Genomic DNA, 25,696 nt, shown 5'->3' with positions numbered 1-25,696 from the left:
CATTATTCAAAGAAACACTGAATATATTTTTAAAATACGCTAAACTTTTTTTGGATACATGCTGAACAAAATTTCTCTACACGATGAACATTTTTTATACACACTGAATATTTTTTCAATGTACGGCGAACAATATTCAAATACACATAGAACTTTTTTTAAATACGATGAACTCCTTTTGAGTGCATGTTGAAAAAATTTTATATACATGATGAACATTTTTTTTATACACACTGAATATTTTTTCAATGTATGGTGAACATTTTTCTTCAATACGGTGAACAAAAATTTCATCAAATTTGAATTTTAGTTCATCGAATTTGAAAAAAAGTTCACCGAATTCGGAAAAAAGTTCACCAAATTTCAAAAGTAGGTCATCGAAATTCAAAAAAAGTTCATGGATTTCAAAAAAGTTCACTGTGTTTGATTTTTTTTATCAAATTTCAAAATAAAAGTTCATTGAATTTGATAAAAGGTCATCAAATTTGAAAAAAAAAGTTCATCGAATTGGGAAAAAGTTCACAAATTTGAAGAGAATGTTCATGTATTTAGAAAAAAACAAAAAAAAAACAGAACAAAAACAGTTCTAAGAAAAACGAAAAAATAAAAGAAAAAAACTAAGTGAAACTCTTCCAAGAAAAAATAAAAAAATGAAAAAGAAACAAAGAAAGAAGAAAAGAAGTAAAAAATTGTTGAGAGACGCAAAAGGTGCGGTGGCTGTGGTGGTTAGCGTAGTGTGCATATAACCAGCAAGTCACGGTTCGATTCCCACCGCGCTCGTAGTATTTTTGCTCCTTAATAAAGAGGAGGAAAAAAATGAAATGGGCCAGCCCGCGTGGAGAAGGGGGTGTGCGCCCGTTTGCCCTAACACCTAAAACGGGCGCTTAAGGCGTCGTTTAGGAAATGCCCCGCAGGGGTTCCATCCTTCCCCAAACAGACGCGCCGCGGCGGCGGCCGTGGTCGGCAGCACCTCTCCTTCCCTTCATCCAGTGGACTGCCTTCATCGGCGAGCCTCTCCCTCCGCGCTGCCCCAGCGCGCCGTTGCGGCCACGAAGCGGCCGGCGGCACTGCTCCCTTGTTGCGCTGTTCCAGCGAGCGCACGTACTCCGTCACGACTGGCGGGCGCGAGGGGAGCGAGGCAGCGCGATGGCGGCGAGGAGGCGAGGGAACCACCATCAGATCGACGAGACTGCGAGGATTTGCTGCTTGTTGTTGCTCCTAGCGCTGGCGTTTTACTTGCGCTGCCCTCTCCTTGCAATGATGTGTGTTGTGCTGAATGACATGGCAAAATCACAAATCTAACCTGTGGACTTCACAAATTGAACCGTCTTTGAAAAAGTAAGCATCTTATGGTTGTTGTTAAGTGGGGATTAGGGTTATGGTTAGGGTTATTGTTTCATATCTAGGTTAGGGCTTTATTTTGTGTTAATCTTGGGATGAGTACTTATGGAATATGTTTAGTTGTGTTGTTGTATTTATTCTAGGGATGGGAAGAACATGTATTTATGTTCATCATGTGGGCAAAAACGCCTTTTTGAAAGGCAATATTGAACCGGACCCGGATGAGCTTTACATGGTGTTTGAGAGTAGTCCTATCTATGCCGAGGTCTTGGAAAAAGTGAGGAAAGATTTGAATTGGATGGACCCAAGTGAGATCGTTGAGTTTGAGGGAAGGCATAATGTGAGTTTTGGAATGCACATCCGTTGGAAGACTATGCGTGTGAACTCCGAGCAACGTTGGGTTGTATACAAGGAGACGATGGCCGAATCACTAGACAAGGCTCTTAAGTTATTTGCTACGAAGAAGGTTGAGTCTAGTTTGCATTTGGACTTGAACCAGAACGTCTCCCCGTTGGTTGCTAGTAGCCCCCCACCCATGAACCAAGATTAAATGAGTGAACCTCCTTTGACTGAACAAGTGAGGCCAACATTGAGCCTGATTTCAAACAATCAAAACGAAGCTTTGCAAGAGGAGAATGATGAGTATGAGGACGATGACAATGAAGTTGATCTCCAGACAACAATGTGGGTGATATCGACATATATTATGTTCAAGAGACAATGGACCATTCCATCCCTAATTCCCGTTGCTATGCATCGGAGTCGGTCGATGAAGGTTTCGTGGAAGAAGTTGATGAGGAGGTGTTCACGGTGAAGGAGATTGAAGCTTTCCAGAAGGTATTCCGACGGGATCACCGGACCCCATTGTTCAAGGATATTAGTCTCGCGGATGAAGCCGTGGTAGACGGTGGCAAAGGTATATTTCTTGGAGTTATGCCAACTTCTCACCGGGATTTGTAGCACGGCAAGAATGGGATTTCTCCTGGGTCTAAGTTTGGAACCTTCTTGGAATTGAAGATGTGGCTCGACGATTACTCGGTTACACATTATCGTCCACACAAGGTGGTTCACTCGGACATCAATGTGCATTACACGGTTGCATGTGAGGAGGTGCGATGTCCTTGGATTATGCGTGCAAGACCATGAAAAGGAGGACCCACTTGGCACATAGTGAGTTGTGTACCATGTCACATGTGCCGAGGCAAGAAGGTGGATGGCAAGGTTGTGTCTCAGGACCACAGACAACTCACGTCTGAGTTCATTGCTTACAAGTTTTCCAACTTGATATCCTCACTTCCAACCATGAGCATTCAGGCCGTCATGCATCTTGTGAAAGACATCTTTCATTACAAGGTGAAATACGACAAGGCATGGAAGGCGAAGCAAGCCGCATTCAAGATGTTGTATATTTTCTGCAAGACTTTCTGTTTCTTCAATCTTTAGTTGGTATCATTTTCGGTCTGAGATTTTTGGACACACCAGAGGGCTTGGGCTTCTTATGTTTGTTCAAGTTAAGACCTTGGCCGAGATGATAATGCTACATATGTGTGTTCGGTGGCGATGCTAGAACCCATGGCATCTAGTGTGCATGCATTTTGATGTCTTAGACACTGTAGGACTATTGCGTAAAAATGAAAAAAAGGCTTTTCGGCAAAGTTGTGTGTAAGCTGACATCATAGGCTACACATAGTGTTGCTTTTGTATACATTGTAAACATTGTAAATATTGTTATTTGGGTTTCTGTTCCAACTACCCTACCATCTTTGATGGTGTATGCTTGATGAGATCTTGGAAAAATAATAATTGACCGTTACTAGTTTCTACGGAAGTCGTGCATAAATCGTGGAGTGTAGGAATTTTTTATCTGAAGTAGTGGAAATTCGGCCACTACCCTATCTGAAGATCCAAATAAAAAAGGCATTTTTGGTGTTGGTGAGTTTGTTTTCCAACCTTAGATTGATCTTATAATTGCCCTAAAGACCAATAAGAACTTAAGAAGTGATCGACTTTTCTCGAAACAATGTTTTTTTCAAAGGCTTGCTTCTCAAGCGCAAACTTCTCGCTAGGTCTTGGGATCCAGTTGGCCTCTGTAGCCGCATTCCAAGATTCTATTGTGTTTACACTCTATGGTCCAGTAGAATTGAATCATGTACTAAAGTGTAATAGGCAAAATGCCCGCTTCGTCCCCAAAATAAAGCTTCTCTTTAGCCTTCATTTTTTTTCTTGAAGCCTCCATGGAGTTGGAACAACTATATATGTTCTTAGAAAAAATGAACATGTATATTCAGTATATGTAGTTTAGCTAAACGTTTCCAATTGAGATTAGTTCACTTTTCAATACTCAACTTACCACTTTGCTCTCAACCATGAACTATAAAACTAGTTAATGCACACATCGCACTTGTCAATCCGTTCAAGAATCAATCCGGAGCATGGTTGACATCGGTTTTCACTAATGAGGCTAGTTTTCACCTTCTTGAGTGGCCTATTAGCATTGTCATGTCACACCTCCTTACATGTAGGACCCACCCAGAGAAAAATGGTATGTTCATATCAATACCACATCAATCTCAATTGCAATGTTTATACAACAACCATAGTAAATAGTAACAACACATATTATTGACTCTCCAAACACATATGCAAAAATAATTTAAATCATAACATCTTATACATGATATCAGATACAATACTTTGAAGGAAGTTTAAGTAATGCTTGTATACTAGTAGGAACAAAGTTCACTAACCCCTACTGCAACGACAACATCATATAAGTCTCACAAGATACTACTACTAACTCCTTTTCTTCAAGAAAGACAACTCCAAACTAGACTATATTGTTCATGGTGACAAATGGACTTGAAGGAGTTTGCAAATGAAAACTTGGATTTTGGTTATCAACACCAATTGTAGATTTCAAGGCGAGTGCTTGCCAGAAATTAAAGCTATTCTCCATTTTCCATGGATCGGCATCATCGAGCTCCACGTCATTGATGCTATAGCGTTGGCTTCCTGACCCTTTGCTCTGTAGCCTCATGAAGTACTTCTGTGCATGGCTCGAAATCTGGGCTGGAGTCCTACTAGTGACAAAGTACTTTGATATGTCCTTCCATTTTCCACGACCACATGCACTCAACCCATGGAGAAAGAGCCTAGAATAACCATGTTCAAGATGAACTAGTTAGGTTAATTATTTGAAGGACATATTGATTATTAATATATTGGTGAAAAAATGCAATAGTTGGAGTATTAAAACTTGTAGCCAAATATTAACCTTTGTGCTAGTAAAGGACATCTATCTTTATCTTTTACGATGTTATAATATAATATGTGATAATAGATGATTATAAATAAATAAGGAATTTCATAACTACCATGGTCATATATTGATAATAGATATAAATAGACCATGATAAGACTTGCAATAGAAGTTTCATTTTTACTATGAATATATAATTAACTACTCCATCCTTAGTTGCAAGGTCAAGCGCCGGTGGTATTAACTTATTAATGTAAGCACAATAATGAGATAAAGTCAGTCGTCCACAAACAAAATATATACATCTTGGTACTATTGTTTCTGGTAAATGTGAAATGTGCACTATGAGTACAGTAAAAATAAAAAATAAACCTCTGATTCATGATAATGAAAGCCCACATAATAGTTGATAGTATGCTTTCTATTAAAATACACCTGACATCTCCAAGCGAATAATCAAAATGAAATAATTTTTAAAATCCCATGGAAAATTAGGAAGGATGAAACATGAATAACCTGTGTTCCTCCGGGGTCCAAAACCCCTTGGCACGTGGTGCAAGCACTGGTTGAGGGATGCACATCTTATTCTCCAACACCACCTTATTCTCCTCGACCATCTGCACCTCTTCTTGTATCTCCTTGGTTTGCATACTCTCTAATGGATGACCAAACAAAATACCCATTCCTTCTATGGGAACCTCCTCTTGCAATCCAAAGTTTTTATTCACAAGGCCATCCACGGTGTAAATGACACCATGGTTACTATTGGTACCATTGTACTCCTTCTCTGGACACTTCAACATATGCATCTCCATAACAAGATCATCATACAAGTCTGTTACCTGTTGCATGGTCTTCTTAGGGAACCATGCTTTGAGATTGGCAACGATATCATGCTTCTTGTTCTTCTCATTGCTGGTGCCATCACAGTTGTAGTAGTTGTTGAGACGATCAATGATTGATCTTGCCCCCTCTACCTCAGAGGGGTTCCACTCCTGGATGACTCTTTGATTCATGGAGGAAATTTGAGGCTTTTTTGGGGGAAAACTTATGAGAGTTGGATAAAACTATGAGAGGTATGACACCTAAAGAGTGTTTGTATGGAGAGGGTGATGAGGAGGGTACGATATTTATAGCATCACCATATAGCAAATTCCTTCTCTAATGGTAAAACATGATTAAAATACTATAAATGTTAGTGACATGTATGTGTTGTATGGAATATTATATCCAATTTATGACATATCGAGACTAGCAATTTCATATCTGATTTATTGTCAATATAGTTTCGGTGGACAATGAATGCATATTTCAATTGTACTAATAATGCCTCGCCCAAAATATATATACCTACGTCACATATATGATCCATTAAGTGCTATATAATCAAAGCGTATCTTACTATAAGTCGTGATATTACGCACACTATTTTTACTTGCCATGTGATAGTGTAGAAGGTCAAGCACTGACATCAGAGTCTTGATCTTGTCTATCTTCTAAAGGATGTTCTAAAGAATCTATAAATGGCACAAATTGAATATATATATTTCTCCGCTCGATATTTCTTCTACGTGCACATCAATTTAATGCACAACACAAACATTACGATTCAGATATACATATGGTTGACCGGCGAATGATCGCATGGGTGTATGATGCAAGAAAGTTAAGTCATGGGCATAGACTAGTCTTTGCATTAAATTTAAATATTTAATCCACATGATTGTGTCAAATTTCCATTTTTGCTAAAAATTGAACTATTACATATGACCATCTCTCAAATTTCATACTGATTTCCTTGATTCCCAAACAAAGCCTTGATATGAACAAGGCTTTCATATGTAACCATGATGACTTGTTTCATAAAAGATACTAATATGCAATTATATTATGTTGCACCATACTACATGAAGGAAAAAAGGTTGGATAGGTTTTCAAAAGAAACGAAAAATTACATAACCACCATGATCGGTACTATGACTTTCACCATTGCTCACAACTTCCCCAAGATAGACCCACCTTATATAGGTGATGGACATATATTTATGTGTATGCGACTATCAATAAGGTCTGTATCATGTCATGTTATAGCAAATTATTACACATACTTCATAGGCACAACATATTTTCACCTTCGCTCTTGTGATCAATCGTGAATTGCATAAACTACTCAACACCTTTTGAGTATTCCAGGGTCATCTAGATTGAATCAGTTATCTATTTCTGACCCATTTCCTGCAAAACATGAAACTGCATAATAATTTGCATCATCTAATCGAGAAAACTGAATCAATCTCACTAGAATGTCTCATAATAACTAGATCTCACTTAAAAGCATCCTTACTTCACTGTCCCACAATCACGCATCACTTCGATGTGCAGCAGGCGCAGATCGACTCACCATGATGCCCTCTCGCCTTGCATTGTCGGTGACGTGGTAGTCGAGCACAACCTTGCATCGTAGTACCATTGTTTCCAATTCCTTTATCTACGAGGGAATCGCACAATCCTTATTCTATGCAATGTGGTAGTCGAGCACAACCTTATGTCATGGTACTCATGTTCCCAATTCCTTTGTTTATGAGGGAACTGGACGATCTCTATTCAGTGCAATTTCTATTAACAAAGAACATGCGACAAAATAATTCAGCTGCAAAAATAATTAGTAATTTATCTATTTATATTTCTTTCACTAACGCGTCCAACATTTTTTATGACACTCAAAATAATCACTGAATACGGACATGAATTGTGACACTTAACCGGCGTCACGTCATATCAGATCGAATCATCACCCAACATGCAGGGGGAGGCTGCTTCGGGTGGCCATTAGCTTGTGATGGTCACCGTCATAGAAAATGATCTTAGATGATGGTTCTTTCCCCATCACGACGATTTTTTCTACAATAGATGGCATGTTTTATAGTGTGAGAACATTTTTGTCTGAACCTCGGAAATTTTATCCATGATTACCTCTAGCTTGCCAAGTTGTACCTCATGAGATTTGACCTTGCTCAACCCAGTATTGACTTCATCAATTTGGTCTTATATTTCTCTCCTCCTTGGGCCCTAGCGTTGTCACCTCATCATGCAGAATGTCTAGCTCCTTAGTGATCTCATTGTGCTTTGTGCGGGTGCACATGGCCAGATTGAACACACCTCCGGAACTTCACCCAGGAAAATCTCGAATCCCTTGCCAATGACCTCACCCTTCTGCCACCGACTAGATGATGTCTATCGCCGCCATAGCTCAGACAAAGATAGAGCGATTTTAGGAGAGATCCCAATCCTTACTAAATATGAACCAATTTGCCTCCGAGGATAGAAGTGGCTACTGATACCAATTGATAGGACTCAGAACGATTAGAGGAAACGAACACGAGATGGTCTCAGCAATCACCCTGAGATGAGTAGCGATACAACTTGCAGAGATCAGTCTAATTCACCAAGTACTAGCTACATTTCTAAGGTAACTAAGGTATATATTGTAATACATGGGAAAGGGGAAGATGCAGATCCATCAATCACAGAAGCTTTTATAACTAGAATTGTTTCGCTTAAACTTAGGTGAGATTATTTTATTACCTAAGGTTAATGAGGCCGAAAGGATACAAAAATATATACCTATTTACCTCCTTAATGTTGGTTTTAAAATATTCACGAAGGTTGCGACTATTAGGCTAAATTCGATTGTTGAACATGTGATCCGTCCTTCATAGACAACTTTTATGCAAGGCAGACACACCCTATATGGAGTCCTTATCATTCATGAAACATTCCACAAATTACATTGGACATTTTTTTATGGTGTGGTACTCAAAATAGATTTTGAAAAAGCTTAGGACAAAGGCAAGTGGCCCTTTCTTCAACAAACTCTCAGAATGAACGGATTTTCTGCAGAGTGGCACTCTAGGATCCATAGCTTCGTTTCTGGAGGGTAGTGTTGCCATTAAGGTCAATGATAACATTGGCCACTATTTCCAAACAAAGAATGGATTGTGACAAGGTGACTCGTTATCGTCCATGCTATTCAATATAGTGGCGGATATGCTAGCGGTCATGATTGAGTGTGCCAAGGCTGATGGGCAAATTGACGAGGTAGCAAATCATGAAGTTGATGGTGGTCTCTCTATCCTTCAATATGCCAACGATACGATTCTCTTCATGAACCATGACCTCAAGAAAGCAAGAAATCTGAAATTAATTTTATCAGCATTCGAGCAACTCTCGGGTCTTAAGTTCAATTTTCATAAAAGTGAATCGTTTTGCATTGGCGAGGCACATGACGAGGCCCATCGGTACACAGACCTGTTTGGATGCGGGGTTGGCCAGTTTCCGATCACATATTTGGGGATACCGATACATTATCGGAGACTCAAAAATGCTGAATGGAAACATGTCGAGGAGAGACTGCAAAAAATACTTAGCAGTTCAAAAGGTAAACTACTATCTCTGGGTGGAATATTGATCCTCATAAATTCTGTACCAAGTAATATGGTACTATATATGATTTCCTTGTTCTAGTTGCCGAACGGAGTTTTACATAGATTGGATTATTTCCGATCAAGATTCTTTTGCCAAGGAGATAGCGAGAGAAAGAAATATTGACTAGCTAAATGGAGTGTGGTTTTCCGTCCCAAAGTCCAAGGCGGGGTTGGTTATTCATGACCTTGAGGTTAAGAATAGGGCCTTCATCGGCAAATGGTTGTTTAAATTACTGACGGAAGATGGTGTATGGTAAACTCTCCTAAGGAGGAAATATATAGGTTTCAAGGGGGCATCCCAAGTATATTGAAAGCCTGGGGATTCTCACTTTTGTGCGGGTCTAATGGATACAAAGAAAAATTTCTTATGCTATGGATCCTTCTCAATTAAGGTCGACTCGGAAATTAGATTCTGGGAGGATAAGTGGTAGGAAATGCCAGACTCCAGAAATAATATACGGCTCTATAAAACATTGTGCATCACAATGGTGATACTATCGGCATGGTTATGGGATCATTTCCGCCAAATGTGATATTCAAAGACATTTCATTGGACCCAGACTCCAATTGTGGAACATCATGCTCCAGCTGTTGTCCACGGTGCAGTTGTCACATGTGCCCGATGTATTTCGTTGGAACCTACATGGGAATGGACAATTATCAATGGAGTATATGTATAGAGCTTTACTCTAGTCTGATGTGCTAGTTGATAATAACAAGAAGATTTGAAAGATGAAGATACCTCTTAAGAATACAATCTTTGTATGGAGTCATTCTGACTAAAGATAACCTTATTAAGAGGAGTTGTCATGGAAGTACGTGCTACTTATGGGATTTCCCCAGAGAGGACAGGTTAAGTAGATGGTAGCAGATAGTATTTCCCTCAGTAAAGAACCAAGGTTTCTCGAACCAATAGGAGATCCACACAAACGATCTTTAGCAGTACCTACACACACAAGAGCAAATACTTGCACCCAACGCGGGCAAGAGGGTTGTTAATCCCCTTGTACTCGTTAATTGCAAGGATTAAATCTAATAGTAGGAGATATATAAGTTGCAAAGTCAAATAAAATAAAAGGAAATAAATGGCAACAATATTTTTAGGTTTTTTAAATATGATTTGGATAGATGGACCCGGGGGGCATAGTTTTCACTAGAGGCATCTCTCTCAAGAATATAGCAAACAGTGGGTACACAAATTACTGTTGGGCAATTGATAGAAAAAAACACATAGTTGTGATGTTATTCATGGCATGATCAGTCCATAGGCATTACGTCTGTGACAAGTAGACCGAAATGATTCTGCATCTACTATTACTCCACCCCTTGACCGCTATCTAGCATGCAACTTAAGGTATTAAGTTCATAACAAACAGAGTAATGCTTGTAGCATGATGACATAATGGAGACATAATAAGAACAATCAATATGATCAAACCCCGCCGTTTTACCCTTAGTAGCAATAATACAAATACGTGCCTCGCTACCCCTTCTGTCACTAGGTGAGGACACCACAAGATTGAACCTACCACAAAGCACCTCTCCCACTGAAGATAAACCAATCTAGTTGGCCCAACCAAACAGATAGATCAGAGAGAAATACAAAGCTATAACAATTACACATAATAAAGTTCAGAAATAACTCAATTACTTTCAATGAACAATCTGATCATAAACCCACAATTCATCTGATCCTAAACAAACACACCGCAAAAGAAGATTATATCAAATAGATCTCTGAGAAGAACATTGTATTGAAGGCGCTCGCGCGCAAGAGAGAGAGAGAGAGAGAGAGAGAGAGAGAGAGAGAGAGAGAGAGAGAGAGAGAGAGATCTAGCTACTAGCTATGTGCCCATAGGTCCCGTGGGAACTACTCACACATCATTGAAGGAGCAACAAGGTTGATTTAGAAGCCGCTTGTGATTGATTCCCCCTCCGGCAGAGTACCAGCGGAGGCCTCCAGATGGAATCACTCAAAAACAGAGACTTGCGGTGGCAGAATAATTGTTTTAGGTCTCGCTCTGGAGGTTTCGGAATATTTGGGAATTTATAACACTGGAATTAGGTTGGACGGTGCCACGAGGGGTCCACAAGACAACAGGGCGCACCCTACCCCCCAGGGCGCGACCTAATGCCTTGCCGTCTCCTCGTCTGGCTTCTGGTCCTCCCCCAAAGCTTCTAGGGTCCCTCTTGGTTCGGAAAAAATCGCTAAAAAGTTTCATCGTATTTGGACTCCGTTTGGTAGGGATTTTCTATAAAACCAAAAACAAGCAGAAAACTACAACGGGCACTACACACCGAGTTAATAGGTTAGTTCCCAAATTTGGTGTAAATTTGCATAAAAACATATAAGATTGGTAATATAATAGCATGAAATAATAAAAAATTGTAGATATCAGTATGCAATGTGTCCTTTGTCACCATGATGAGACAATAACATTTATTCTTCCAATGCAAATTGGCTCATTCTATATGGCCAGTCATCCAAATAGCTTCTGACTTGTATCCCTCTTGTAGTATTTCTAATGTATTTGACAATTACTTACATGGGATTGATTACAAGTTTAGAACTCTTCTTAGGGTGGGAGCGCTTGCCATTATTTGGTCGCTTTGGCTATGTAGAAATGATAAGGTTTTTAACGATAAAAGTACTTTTCTTATGCAGGTTATCTATAGATATACTCTTTGTTTATGGTCATCTCTACAACGCATGGAGAAACGAGATCTATTTACGGAGAGGTGTACACGATTGGAGGCTACAATGAGGGATACTTTTACCCGGCTTTGGGTGGTAGCATGATTTTAGGATTGGCCCCCCTCCGCTTTAGGTGTTATACGGACTCTACATGTTTCTTTGTATTTCACCTTTTTATTTTTTGTTTGTGTGAGAGGACATTGTTTGATTGTGTGCATTTTTGCTATGCAGAGGCTGGGTGTAATGCTTAAATCTTTTAAGTAATAAAGTGCCCCTTTTTGAAAAACAAGCTTTTACAACTAGGACTAAGCAGGAGCAGCACGACAGCCTCGTTGGCCAGTTCACTATAACAAATGAAGGATCTGGTGGAAACGGTATGAAGAGATACAGTGAAGCCTACCAGGGATCCCAGCCCTCATACCAATTCGTCTCTTCATTGTTCCAAGTGTTATATTCTTCAGAGGTCATCAGGTTCAGAGATTCATAGCCTGAAACAAGGTCAACCAAGGTGTCGTTGACATGGACATGAACTAGGAAGCGGCGACGACGGGATGCCGGTCATGTTTGATCGACTATCGAGGTAGTTTCAAGCCTCAGTCATTCCAGAGAAAGACTGTGTCCATTTCTTGTTGTTCTTCGGAGATACTGTCCAATAAAATTGTGCATCAGAGAAGCTTCTATGTCGCTTTGTTTTCCTGATGTCCAATCACCCAATGTAACTCGGCTTGGACAGAGTTGTGTCCTTGTGTGTTGGTGTACTAGAGTCAGGCAATTGCCCGATGAATTTGCTCTAACCCCAGTCTTGGAATTAATATTCGTAAAGTAAAACTAAATAGTACATTTTTTATGACAAAACTGTTGGATAAACAACAACTGTATTTCCTGAGAGCCAAAGGCCATTACATATACATGTGTGTCAAAATGCAGAAAACCCCTTATACAACGGGGATATACCGAAAAAAGACTATACACATCTAACACCCCCCCTCAAACTCATGGTGGATCAACAACACTGAGTTTGAAAAGAAAAAAGCCATGTTGCGCTCGAGTCCGTGCCTTCGTGAAGAAGTCTGCCAACTGTAACTCAGAGGGCACATAGTGAAGAGCGAGAATCTGATCCTGCACAGCAGCACGCACAAAGTGGGCATCCACACCGATGTGCTTGGTGAGTTCATGCTTCACCGGGTCACGCGCAATACTGATAGCGCCAGTACTGTCTGACAGTAAGGGAGTCGAGGTAGTAGCAGACACACCAAGATCCTCAAGTAACCACCGTAACCAGATCACCTCAGCCGTCAACATAGCCATGGCTGCAACTCAGCCTCTGTACTCGAGTGAGAAACTGCAGTCTGTTTCTTTGTCTTCCAGGCAATAAGAGAGACACCAAGAAAGAAACAATAAGCAGACAGCGAGCGTCGATCAGAGGGATCACTAGCCCAAGTAGCATCAGACTAGGCCTGGAGCTCAAGAGAGCTGGAGCGGGGAAAGAAAAGGCGCTGAGAGATCGTGCCACGAAGATACCATAGAACACGGAGAAGATGACTATAGTGGACAGAGGTGGGGGCAGAAACAAACTGACTCAGAATGTGGACAAGATAGGAGATGTCAGGACGCGTAACAGCAAGATAGACAAGACTGCCAACAAGATGATGATAGCGAGTGGGATTAGGAAGGGGGTCACCATCAGAGGCACGAAGCTGAACGTTGAGCTCCATAGGATTCACAACGGTGCGCTCATCACCGAGAGCAGCGCGAGCAAGAAGATCCTGAATATATTTTTCTTGAGAGATGTAGAAGCCATCAGAAGTCGAGGAAATGTCAATCCCAAGAAAGTAGCAAAGTGGACCAAGATCAGTCATGAGGAACTGTTCGCGAAGGCGAGCCTTAACAAAGGCAATATAGTCAAGATCGTCACCAATGATGATCAGGTCATCAACATAGAGGAGTAGAAGAGTCCGACCACAAGGAGACGTGTGAACAAACAACGCGGGATCATGATCACTGGGCAAGAAACCAGCGGTAGTCACCATAGAGGCAAAGCGCTCAAACCAGGCACGAGGGGCTTGTTTAAGACCATAGAGGGAGCGACGAAGTCTACAGACCAGACCATCAGGAGCGTAGTACCCCGGTGGTGGCTGCATATAAACCTCCTCACGCAACTCGCCATTGAGAAAAGCATTCTGAACATCAAGTTGAGAGATAGACCAATGACGAACAAAAGTCACAACAAGAAGAGTGTGAATAGTGGTCATGTGGGCCACATGAGCGAATGTCTCATCATAATCGCGCCCCTGCTCCTGCTGAAAACCACAAGCCACAAGACGCGCTTTGTAGCGCTCAAGAGAACCATCAGAGTGAGTCTTAATCCTGTAGACCCACTTGCAGGTGATGGGACGAACACCGGAAGGGAGGGAAACCAGATCCCATGTGCCAGAGCGCTCAAGGGCAGCAAGCTCTTCGGCCATCACCAGCTGCCATTCAGGCTGAGTCATGGCAGTCCGATAGGAAGTGGGCTCAGCAATAACAGAGAGACCGTACCGAGTAGGAGAGTAGCGATCATGCGGGGGGCGAGGCCGAGCACGGAGGTTGTGAACCGGGAAAGGCAGGAAGGGAGGTGCACCAGAGGTGGAAGGCGCGTCAGGAGAAGTATCCTCAGACCGATGGCGACGAGTATAGTGGAGAGGAAACAGTGAGAGAGGGCGACGTACTGGAGATGATGGTGGAGAGGTGGAGAGGGAGGATTGTTGGGGAACATAGTAATTTCAAAAAAAATTCCTACGCACACGCAAGATCATGGTGATGCATAGCAACGAGAGGGGAGAGTGTGTCCACGTACCCTCGTAGACCGAAAGCGGAAGCGTTAGAACAACGCGGTTGATGTAGTCGTACGTATTCACGGCCCGACCGATCAAGCATCGAAACTACAGCACCTCCGAGTTCTTGCACACGTTCAGCTCGATGACATCCCTCGAACTCCGATCTAGCCGAGTGTCGAGGAGAGTTCTGTTAGCATGACAGCATGGTGATGATCTTGATGTTCAACAGTCGCAGGACTTCGCCTAAGCACCGCTACAATATTATCGAGGAGGACTATGGTGGAGGGGGGCACCGTACCGCACACGGCTAAGAGATCAAGAGATCAATTGTTGTATCTTTGGGGTGCCCCCCTCCCCCGTATATAAAGGAGTGGAGGAAGGGGCCGGCCAAGGGGGGTGGCGCGCCCTAGGGGGGAGTCCAACCCCCACCGGGAGTAGGACTCCCCCCTTTCCTATTAGGAGAAGGAGAGGGAAGGAAGAGGAAGGAGGGAGGAAGGAAAGGGGGGCCGGGCCCCCTCCCAATTCGGATTGGGCTTGGGGGGGGGGGGGGTGCCCCCTCCCTTGCTCCTTTCCCCTCCTTTCCACTAAGGCCCAATAAGGCCCATATACCTCCCACGGGGTTCCGATAACCTCCCGGAGCTCTGGTATTGTCCCAATCTCACCCGGAACCTTTCCGATGTCCAAATATAGTCGTCCAATATATCAATCTTTATGTCTCGACCATTTCGAGACTCCTCGTCATGTCCGTGATCACATCCGGGACTCCGAACAACCTTCGGTACATCAAAACTCATAAACTCATAATAAAACTGTTAATGAAACCTTAAGCGTGCGGACCCTACGGGTTCGAGAACTATGTAGACATGACCGAGACACGTTTCCGCTCAATAACCAATAGCGGAACCTGGATGCTCATATTGGCTCCGACATATTCTACGAAGATCTTTATCGGTCAAACCGCATAACAACATATGTTGTTCCCTTTGTCATCGGTATGTTACTTGCCCGAGATTCGATCATCGGTATCCAATACCTAGTTCAATCTCGTTACCGGCAAGTCTCTTTACTCGTTACGTAATGCATCATTCCGTAACTAACTCATTAGCTACATTGCTTGCAAGGCTTATAGTGATGTGCATTACCGAGAGGGCCCAGAGATACCTCTCCGACAATCGGAGTGACAAAACCTAATCTCGAAATACGCCAACTCAACATGTAACTTTGGAGACACCTTTAGGGCTCCTTTATAATCACCTAGTTATGTTGTGATGTTTGGTAGCACACAAAGTGTTCCTCCGGTAAACGGGAGTTGCATAATCTCATAGTTGTAGGAACATGTATAAGTCATGAAGAAAGCAATAGCAACATACTAAACGATCAAAGTGCTAAGCTAATGGAATGGGTCATGTCAATCACATCATTCTCCTAATGATGTGATCCCGTTAATCAAATGACAACTCATGTCTATGGTTAGGAAACATAACCATCTTTGATTAATGAGCTAGTAGTGACATTAAGTTTGTCTATGTATTCACACATGTATAATGTTTCTGGTTAATACAATTCTAGCATGAATAATAAACATTTATCATGATATAAGGAAATAAATAATAACTTTATTATTTCCTCTAGGGCATATTTCCTTCAGTCTCCCACTTACACTAGAGTCAATAGTCTAGATTACACAATAATGATTCTAGCACCCATGGAGCCTTTGTGCTGATCATGTTTTGCTCGTGGAAGAGGCTTAGTCAACGGGTCTGCAACATTCAGATCCGTATGTATCTTGAAAATCTCTATGTCTCCCACCTGGACTTGGTCCCAGATGGAGTTGAAGCGTCTCTTGATGTGCTTGGTTCTCTTGTGAAATCTGGATTCCTTTTCCAAGGCAATTGCACCAGTATTGTCACAAAAGATTTTCATTGGACCTGATGCACTAGGTACGACACCTAGATCGGATATGAACTCCTTCATTTGCTGCTTTCGAAGCAGCTATGTACTCCGGTTCACATGTAGATCCCGCTACGACGCTTTGTTTAGAACTGCACCAACTGGCAGCTCCACCATTCAATATAAACACATATCCGGTTTGCGATTTAGAATCGTCCGGATCAGTGTCAAAGCTTGCATCGACGTAACCATTTACGACTAGCTCTTTGTCACCTCCATAAATGAGAAACATATCCTTAGTCCTTTTCAAGTATTTCAGGATGTTCTTGACTGCTGTCCAGTGATCCACTCCTGGATTACTTTGGTACCTCCCTGCCAAACTTCTAGCTAAGCATACGTCAGGTCTGGTACACAACATTGCATACATGATAGAGCCTATGGCTGAAGCATAGGGAACATCTTTCATTTTCTCTCTATCTTCTACTGTGGTCGGGCATTGAGTCTGACTCAACTTCACACCTTGTAATACAGGCATGAACCCTTTCTTTGCCTGATCCATTTTGAACTTTTTCAAAACTTTATCAAGGTATGTGCTTTGTGAAAGTCCAATTAAGCGTCTTGATCTATCTCTATAGATCTTGATGCCCAATATGTAAGCAGCTTCACCGAGGTCTTTCATCGAAAAACTTTTATTCAAGTATCCCTTTATGCTATCCAGAAATTCTATATCATTTCCAATTAATGATATGTCATCTACATATAATGTCAGAAATGCTACAGAGCTCCCACTCACTTTCTTGTAAATACATGCTTCTCCAAAAGTCTGTATAAAACCATATGCTTTGATCACACTATCAAAGCGTTTATTCCAACTCTGAGAGGCTTGCACCAGTCCATAAATGGACCGCTGTAGGTTGCACACTTTGTTAGCACCTTTTGGATCGACAAAACCTTCTGGTTGCATCATATACAACTCTTCTTCCAGAAATCCATTCAGGAACGCAGTTTTGACATCCATTTGCCATATTTCATAATCATAAAATGCGGCAATTGCTAACATGATTTGGACAGACTTAAGCATCGCTACGGGTGAGAAAGTCTCATCGTAGTCAACACCTTGAACTTGTCGAAAACCTTTTGCAACAAGTCGAGCTTTGTAGACAGTTATATTACCATCAGCGCCAGTCTTCTTCTTGAAGATCCATTTATTCTTAATGGCTTGCCGATCATCGGGCAAGTCAACCAAAGTCCATACTTTGTTCTCATGCATGGATCCCATCTCAGATTTCATGGCCTCAAGCCATTTTGCGAAATCTGGGCTCATCATCGCTTCCTCATAGTTCGTAGGTTCGTCATGGTCAAGTAACATGACTTCCAGAATAGGATTACCGTACCACTCTGGTGCGGATCTTACTCTGGTTGACCTACGAGGTTCGGTAGTAACTTGATCTGAAGTTTCATGATCAATATCATTAGCTTCCTCACTAATTGGTGTAGTTGTCATAGGAACCGGTTTCTATGATGAACTACTTTCCAATAAGGGAGCAGGTACAGTTACCTCATCAAGTTCTACTTTCCTCCCACTCATTTCTTTCGAAAGAAACTCCTTCTCTAGAAAGGATCCGAATTTAGCAACAAAAGTCTTGCCTTCATATCTGTGATAGAAGGTGCACCCAATAGTCTCTTTTGGGTATCATATGAAGATACATTTCTCCGATTTGGCTTCGAGCTTATCTGGTTGAAGTTTCTTCACATAAGCATCGCAGCCCCAAACTTTAAGAAACGACAATTTTGGTTTCTTGCCAAACCACAGTTCATAAGGCGTCGTCTCGAAGGATTTTGATGGTGCCCTATTTAACGTGAATGCGGCCGTCTCTAAAGCATAACCCCAAAGCGATAGCGGTAAATCAGTAAGAGACATCATAGATCGCACCATATCTAGTAAAGTACGATTACAACGTTCGGATACACCATTACGCGATGGTGTTCCTGGTGGCGTGAGTTGCGAAACTATTCCGCATTGTTTCAAATGTAAACCAAACTCGTAACTCAAATATTCTCCTCCACGATCAGATCGTAGAAACTTTATTTTCTTGTTACGATGATTTTCCACTTCACTCTGAAATTCTTTGAACTTTTCAAATGTTTCAGACTTGTGTTTCATTAAGTAGATATACCCATATCTGCTCAAATCATCTGTGAAGGTAAGAAAATAACGATACCCGCCGCGAGCCTCAACATTCATTGGACCACACACATTGGTATGTATGATTTCCAACAAATCAGTTGCTCGCTCCATAGTTCCGGAGAACAGTGTTTTAGTCATCTTGCCCATGAGGCACGGTTCGCAAGTACCAAGTGATTCATAATCAAGTGATTCCAGAAGTCCATCTGTATGGAGTTTCTTCATGCGCTTTACACCAATATGACCCAAACGGCAGTGCCACAAATAAGTTGCACTATCATTATCAACTCTGCATCTTTTGGCTTCAACATTATGAATGTGTGTATCATTACTATCGAGATTTAATAAAAATAGACCACTCTTCAAGGGTGCATGACCATAAAAGATATTACTCATATAAATAGAACAACCATTATTCTCTGATTTAAATGAATAACCGTCTCGCATCAAACAAGATCCAGATATAATGTTCATCCTCAACGCTGACACCAAATAACAATTATTCAGGTCTAAAACTAATCCCGAAGGTAGATGTAGAGGTAGCGTGCCGACCGCGATCACATCGACTTTGGAACCATTTCCCACGCGCATCGTCACCTCGTCCTTAGCCAATCTTCGCTTAATCCGTAGTCCCTGTTTCGAGTTGCAAATATTAGTAACAGAACCAGTATCAAATACCCAGGTGCTACTGCGAGCATTAGTAAGGTACACATCAATAACATGTATATCACATATACCTTTGTTCACCTTGCCATCCTTCTTATCCGCCAAATACTTGGGGCAGTTCCGCTTCTAGTGACCAGTCTGCTTGCAGTAGAAGCACTCAGTCTCAGGCTTAGGTCCAGACTTGGGTTTCTTCTCTTGAGTAGCAATTTGTTTGCTGTTCTTCTTGAAGTTCCCTTTGTTTTTCCCTTTGCCCTTCTTCTTGAAACTGGTGGTCTTATTGACCATCAACACTTGATGCTCCTTTTTGATTTCTACCTCCGCAGCCTTTAGCATTGCAAAGAGCTCAGGAATTGTCTTATCCATCCCTTGCATATTATAGTTCATCACGAAGCTCTTGTAGCTTGGTAGCAGTGATTGAAGAATTCTGTCAATGACGCTATCATCCGGAAGATTAACTCCCAGTTGAATCAAATGATTATTATACCCAGACATTCTGAGTATATGCTCACTGACAGAACTATTCTCCTCCATCTTGCAGCTGTAGAACTTATTGGAGACTTCATATCTCTCAATCCGGGCATTTGCTTGAAATATTAACTTCAACTCCTAGAACATCTCATATGCCCCATGACGTTCAAAACATCATTGAAGTCCCGGTTCTAAGCCGTAAAGCATGGCACACTGAACTATCGAGTAGTCATCAGCTTTGCTCTGCCAGACGTTCATAACATCTGGTGTTACTCCTGCAGCAGGTTTGGCACCTAGCGGTGCTTCGAGGACGTAATTCTTCTGTGCAGCAATGAGGATAATCCTCAAGTTATGGACCCAGTTTGCGTAATTGCTACCATCATCTTTCAACTTAGCTTTCTCAAGGAACGCATTAAAATTCAACGGAACAATAGCACGGGCCATCTATCTACAATAAACATAGACAAGCAAAATACTATCAGGTACTAAGTTCATGATAAATTTAAGTTCAATTAATCATATTACTAAAGAACTCCCACTTAGACAGACATCCCTCTAGTCATCTAAGTGATCACGTGATCCAAATCAACTAAACCATGTCCGATCATCACGTGAGATGGAGTAGTTTTCAATGGTGAACATCACTATGTTGATCATATCTACTATATGATTCATGCTCTGCCTTTCGGCCTCCGTGTTCCGAGGCCATATCTGTATATGCTAGGCTCGTCAAGTTTAACATGAGTATTCCATGTGTGCAACTGTTTTGCACCCATTGTATTTGAACGTAGAGCCTATCACACCCGATCATCAGTGGTGTCTCAGCACGAAGAACTTTCGCAACGGTGCATACTCAGGGAGAACACTTCTTGATAATTAGTGAGAGATCATCTTAAAATGCTACCGTCAATCAAAGCAAGATAAGATGCATAAAGGATAAACATCACATGCAATCAATATAAGTGACATGATATGGCCATCATCATCTTGTGCTTGTGATCTCCATCTCCGAAGCACCATCGTGATCACCATCGTCACCGGCACGACACCTTAATCTCCATTGTAGTATCATTGTCGTTTCGCCATATATTGCTTCTACGACTATCACTACCGCTTAGTGATAAAGTAAAGCAATTACAGGGTGCTTGCATTTCATATAATAAAGCGACAACCATATGGCTCCTGCCAGTTGCCGATAACTCGGTTACAAAACATGATCATCTCATACAATAAAATATAGCATCACGTCTTGACCATATCACATCACAACATGCCGTGCAAAAATAAGTTAGACGTCCTCTACTTTGTTGTTGCAAATTTTACATGGCTGCTACGGGCTGAGCAAGAACCGTTCTTACCTACGCATAAAAACCACAACGATAGTTCGTCAAGTTAGTGTTGTTTTAACCTTCTCAAGGACTGGGCGTAGCCACACTCGGTTCAACTAAAGTTGGAGAAACTGACACCCGCTAGTCACCTGTGTGCAAAGCACGGCGGTAAAACCAGTCTCGCGTAAGCGTACGTGTATTGTCGGTCCGGGCCGCTTCATCCAACAATACCGCCAAACCAAAGTATGACATGCTGGTAAGCAGTATGACTTGTATCGCCCACAACTCACTTGTGTTCTACTCGTGCATATAACATCAATGCATAAAACCTAGGCTCTGATACCACAGTTGGGGAACGTAGTAATTTCAAAAAAAATCCTACGCACACGCAAGATCATGGTGATGTATAGCAACGAGAGGGGAGAGTGTGTCCACGTACCCTCGTAGACCGAAAGCGGAAGCGTTAGAACAACGCGGTTGATGTAGTCCTCCATAGCTCCGTTTCGTGCGTGTAATATGTCAAATTGTTCGTATCAACGAGTACATCATTTCATTCCATTGCATCATATTCATTTGAGCTCATATTGATGCCTGAATCATCGTTGTAAGAGTGCTTCATGATGTTTTCTGCTGTCTGTTATCAGAACGAGCTCTTTTGTCATTTTTGCCATGATTAATGTGTGCATCCTATGTGGTTGATGTCTACATGTGTTTTGAACTATGCCATGTCTTCTTTACAGAGGTTCTTACCATGTATTTTTGTGATCAATGTGGTGACTAGCAAAAGCATGCAAACTAGGCATCCTGATGTTGCTGATTTTAGTCACTGTTCTTCTGTTATTTTGATGCCATGTAAACTTGATGCTACAGAGAGATCCATGCATATTTTGAGATACTTCAGTAAGGGTGTTTTGAACATGTGGTTATTGTCTATCCATTCATGCCCTTTGTTGAAATTATGGAGTAGTCTAGCATGTCATTTTCGTGCTCTACTTTTGCTTTAAAATGTTTCCTGGCAGATTGTTTACATGTTATTCAATTTGGCCAAGCTTGTTGTAGTTGATCCTTGCATGCTATGAACTTGTTCTTGCCTTGGTTGGTTACACAAACATGTCTTATTGATGATGCTATGCTTATTTTGTCATGCAATGACTTGTGGTGAGTGATTCAAGATTGTTAAGTAGGGTACATGATGTTGCTGTTTTGCTAGGCTGAATCTGTTATTTCGTGATGCTATATAAACATGTTTCTACTAGTCATTCTATGCATAATCTGGAGATGATCACTAAATATGTTTTGTTCTACATGTCATCCTCTAACCATACATGCCCATGGTTGCATTTATAGCTTGCTGTAGCTTGTTCATATCTTGCTCCGAAGTTGCTTCATAATGTTGCTGTCAGCCTGTTAACATTAAGTTCAGTTGTTTCCATGATTGTTGCTAGTGTTCCATGTACCCTATGGACTTGCTATTGCCATGCTTAGCTTCACAAACATGTCTTCTTACTGTTGGTTGCCTTGCCATGCCATGTAATGATCTGTAGTGAGTTGCACAAGCTCATCTACATGCCTTCATAATTCTGTTTCTGCCATGTTTGAATCTGTATTATAACTTGCCATGTTTACATGGGTGCCATGATATTTTCTGATCCTTTTTGGCTTATGGTCACTAAGGGAATTTTTATCTATGCATTTAGTAGTATCATGCCATGCCTTTTTTTGCCATGATAAGTTCCTGTACCATGTTGTTTGATAGCTCTAAACATTGCATCGTGATGTTATTTTCTGCAAAGTCTGAAATTGTTATAACTTGCAATCTTATCATGTGTGATTGAGCATGTTCTAGTGATTTATGGAGATAGCTCAGTGTTCATGTTTTGTTATGCTTTACATGTACTTCATGTCCATGTCTTTTGTTTTCATGTTGGGGTGCTGTAGCATGTTGTTTTGATGCTTGCAATATGCCTAGTTGCTGTTTTGGGCAGCTTGTCCTTCAAACTTGTTTCATGTGTGTGTGTTGAACCGTTGCTCCGTTTTGAGTGTGCTTTATATGAAACTTGCTTAGAATTGCATGTAGTTTCATATTATCATGTTGCATCCATGTTTTGAGGTGTTTGCTTGATGTTTGGGTGCATTTTGCATCAATGCCATGTTTAACTTGTGTTGCTCATATCTTCTAGACCGTAGCTCCAAATCTAATAAACTTTATATGTAACTTGACTAGAATCTCGTGTAGATCATCTTTGCGGATCTTAACTTGCTGTTTAACAACTTGAACATAAGGTTTATTCAGATCTGGACCAACTTCGAAATTTGCATATGAGGACTTACCGGAATTGTTATATGTTGTTCCCGGCCTCATTTAAACTTGCCTTGATGTGTTGCTCTTGTTTGCATCATCTCTTGCCATGAGTAGCTTCATTTAGTCTTGTCATGCATCATGCTTGTTGTGCATCATGCCTTGTTCATGTGTGGTGTGTTTACTATGTTGTGTGCTTCTTTTCGATAGTTCCTGTTTCGTTGCGATCGTGAGGATTCGTTCGTCTACGGTTGGTTCGACTTCATCAGTTCATCTTCTTCATGGACTTGTTCTTCTTCCTTGCGGGATTTCAGGCAAGATGATCGCTACCCTGGATCTCACTACTATCATTGCTATGCTAGTTGCTTCGTTCTATCGCTATGCTGCGCTACCTATCACCTGTTTATCAAGCCTCCCACATTGCCATGAACCTCTAACCTTTGACACCTTTCCTATGCAAACTGTTGCTTGGCTATGTTACCGCTTTTGCTCAGCCCTCTTATAGCGTTGCTAGTTGCAGGTGAAGTTGAAGATTGCTCCATGGTGGACATGTTTATGTTGGGATATCACAATATCTCTTATATTATTATTAATGCATCTATATACTTGGTAAAGGGTGGAAGACTCGGCCTTATGCCTGGTGTTTTGTTCCACTCTTGCCGCCCTAGTTTCCGTCATACCGGTGTTATGTTCCTGGATTTTGCGTTCCTTACGCGGTCGGGTGATTTATGGGACCCCCTTGACAGTTCGCTTTGAATAAAACTCCTCCAGCAAGGCCCAACCTTGGTTTTACCATTTGCCTCACCACCACCTATCCTTTCCCTTGGGTCGGCCAACCCGAGGGTCATCTTTATTTTAGCCCCCCCGGGCCAGTGCTTGTCTAAGTGTTGGTCCGAACCGAGTAGACTGCGGGGCCACCTCAGGGCAACTCGAGGTCTGGTTTTACTCGTAGGATGTCTCATCCGGTGTTGCCCAGAGAACGAGATATGTGCAGCTCCTATCGGGATTTGTCGGCGCATCGGGTGGCTTTGCTGGTCTTGTTTTACCATTGTCAAAAGGTCTTATAAACCGAGATTCCGAGTCTGATCGGGTCTTCCTGGGAGAAGGTATATCCTTCGTTGATTGCGAGAGCTTATCATGGGCTAAGTTGGGACACCCCTGCAGGGTATAATCTTTCGAAAGCCGTGCCTGTGGTTATAGGCAGATGGGAATTTGTTAATGTTCGGTTGTAGATAACTTGACACCATATCCGAATTAAAACGCATCAACCGCGTGTGTAGCCGTGATGGTCTCTTCTCGGCGGAGTCCGGGAAGTGAGCACGGTTTTTGGGTTATGTTTGACGTAAGTAGGAGTTCAGGATCACTTCTTGATCATTGCTAGTTTCACGACCGTTTCGCTTGCTCTCTTATCGCTCTTATTTGCGTATGCTAGCCACCATATATGCTTAGTCGCTGCTGCAGCCTCACCACTTTACCCCTTCCTTTCCCTTTAAGCTTTGCTAGTCTTGATACCCATGGTAATGGGATTGCTGAGTCCTCGTGGCTCACAGATTACTACAACAACAGTTGCAGGTACAAGTTATTCGATGATCATGATGCGAGAGTGATGTTTGCTTGTCTTGGAGTTCTTCTTCTGCTTCTTCGATCAGGGGATAGGTTCCAGGTCGGCAGCCTGGGCTAGCAGGGTGGATGTCGTTTGAGTTTTTGTTTGTGCTTCATCTGTAGTCAGATGATGATCTTATGTATGATGATGTTATAGTCATGTGGCATTGTATGCCTCTTGTATGTATCCCCATCTATTATGTAATGTTGATGTAATGATATCCACCTTGCAAAAGCGTTTCAATATGCGGGTCTATCCTTGGTGGGACCTTCGAGTTCCTTTTGGATAGGGTCGCATATTGGCCGTGACAAGTTGGTATCAGAGCCTCGACTGACCCTAGGAGCCCCCTTGATTGATCGTGTAGTTTGGCCGTTGTTGAGTCTAGAAGAAAACTGTTTTCGAAGTCTAGTTATATCGGAGAGTAGGAATTCTTTTTACTCCTCAGCCCCTTCGTCGCTCTGGTAAGGAATCTTGACGTAGGTGTTTTGAATTACTTCTCTTCCCCTTCAAATTTTTCTTTAGGATCACGCAGTTGGTTTTTCGATCGTTGGTTCTCTTCTCTTTTCATCCGGTGCATTTCTCGTCATGTTGACTCGAGCCTCTTCATCATTGAGTTCAATCCTCAGTTCAATCTCAACGAAGTTGTTTTTCTGTCCTCAGTT

At 41.7% G+C, this 25,696-nt stretch overlaps 1 protein-coding gene across 1 annotated transcript; it reads right to left on the bottom strand.

Annotated features, from left to right (window-relative positions):
• Positions 1–4,057: 4,057 nt before the first annotated feature.
• On the bottom strand, positions 4,058–5,661 carry LOC119335501. The gene is made up of 2 exons (XM_037607620.1): positions 5,117–5,661; positions 4,058–4,493 (listed from the first exon to the last, which is right to left on the bottom strand). The coding sequence occupies exons 1-2, from the start codon at positions 5,614–5,616 to the stop codon at positions 4,169–4,171; spliced, it is 825 nt and encodes a 274-aa protein (XP_037463517.1). The 5' UTR covers positions 5,617–5,661; the 3' UTR covers positions 4,058–4,168.
• Between the last annotated feature and the right edge of the window lie 20,035 nt (positions 5,662–25,696).

The sequence above is a fragment of the Triticum dicoccoides genome, chromosome 7B (genome assembly GCF_002162155.2).
Source record: "Triticum dicoccoides isolate Atlit2015 ecotype Zavitan chromosome 7B, WEW_v2.0, whole genome shotgun sequence".
Taxonomy (NCBI): Eukaryota; Viridiplantae; Streptophyta; class Magnoliopsida; order Poales; family Poaceae; genus Triticum; species Triticum dicoccoides.
The sequence above is the reverse complement of the archived record's forward strand: the minus strand, read 5'-3'. Positions and strand labels throughout refer to the sequence as shown.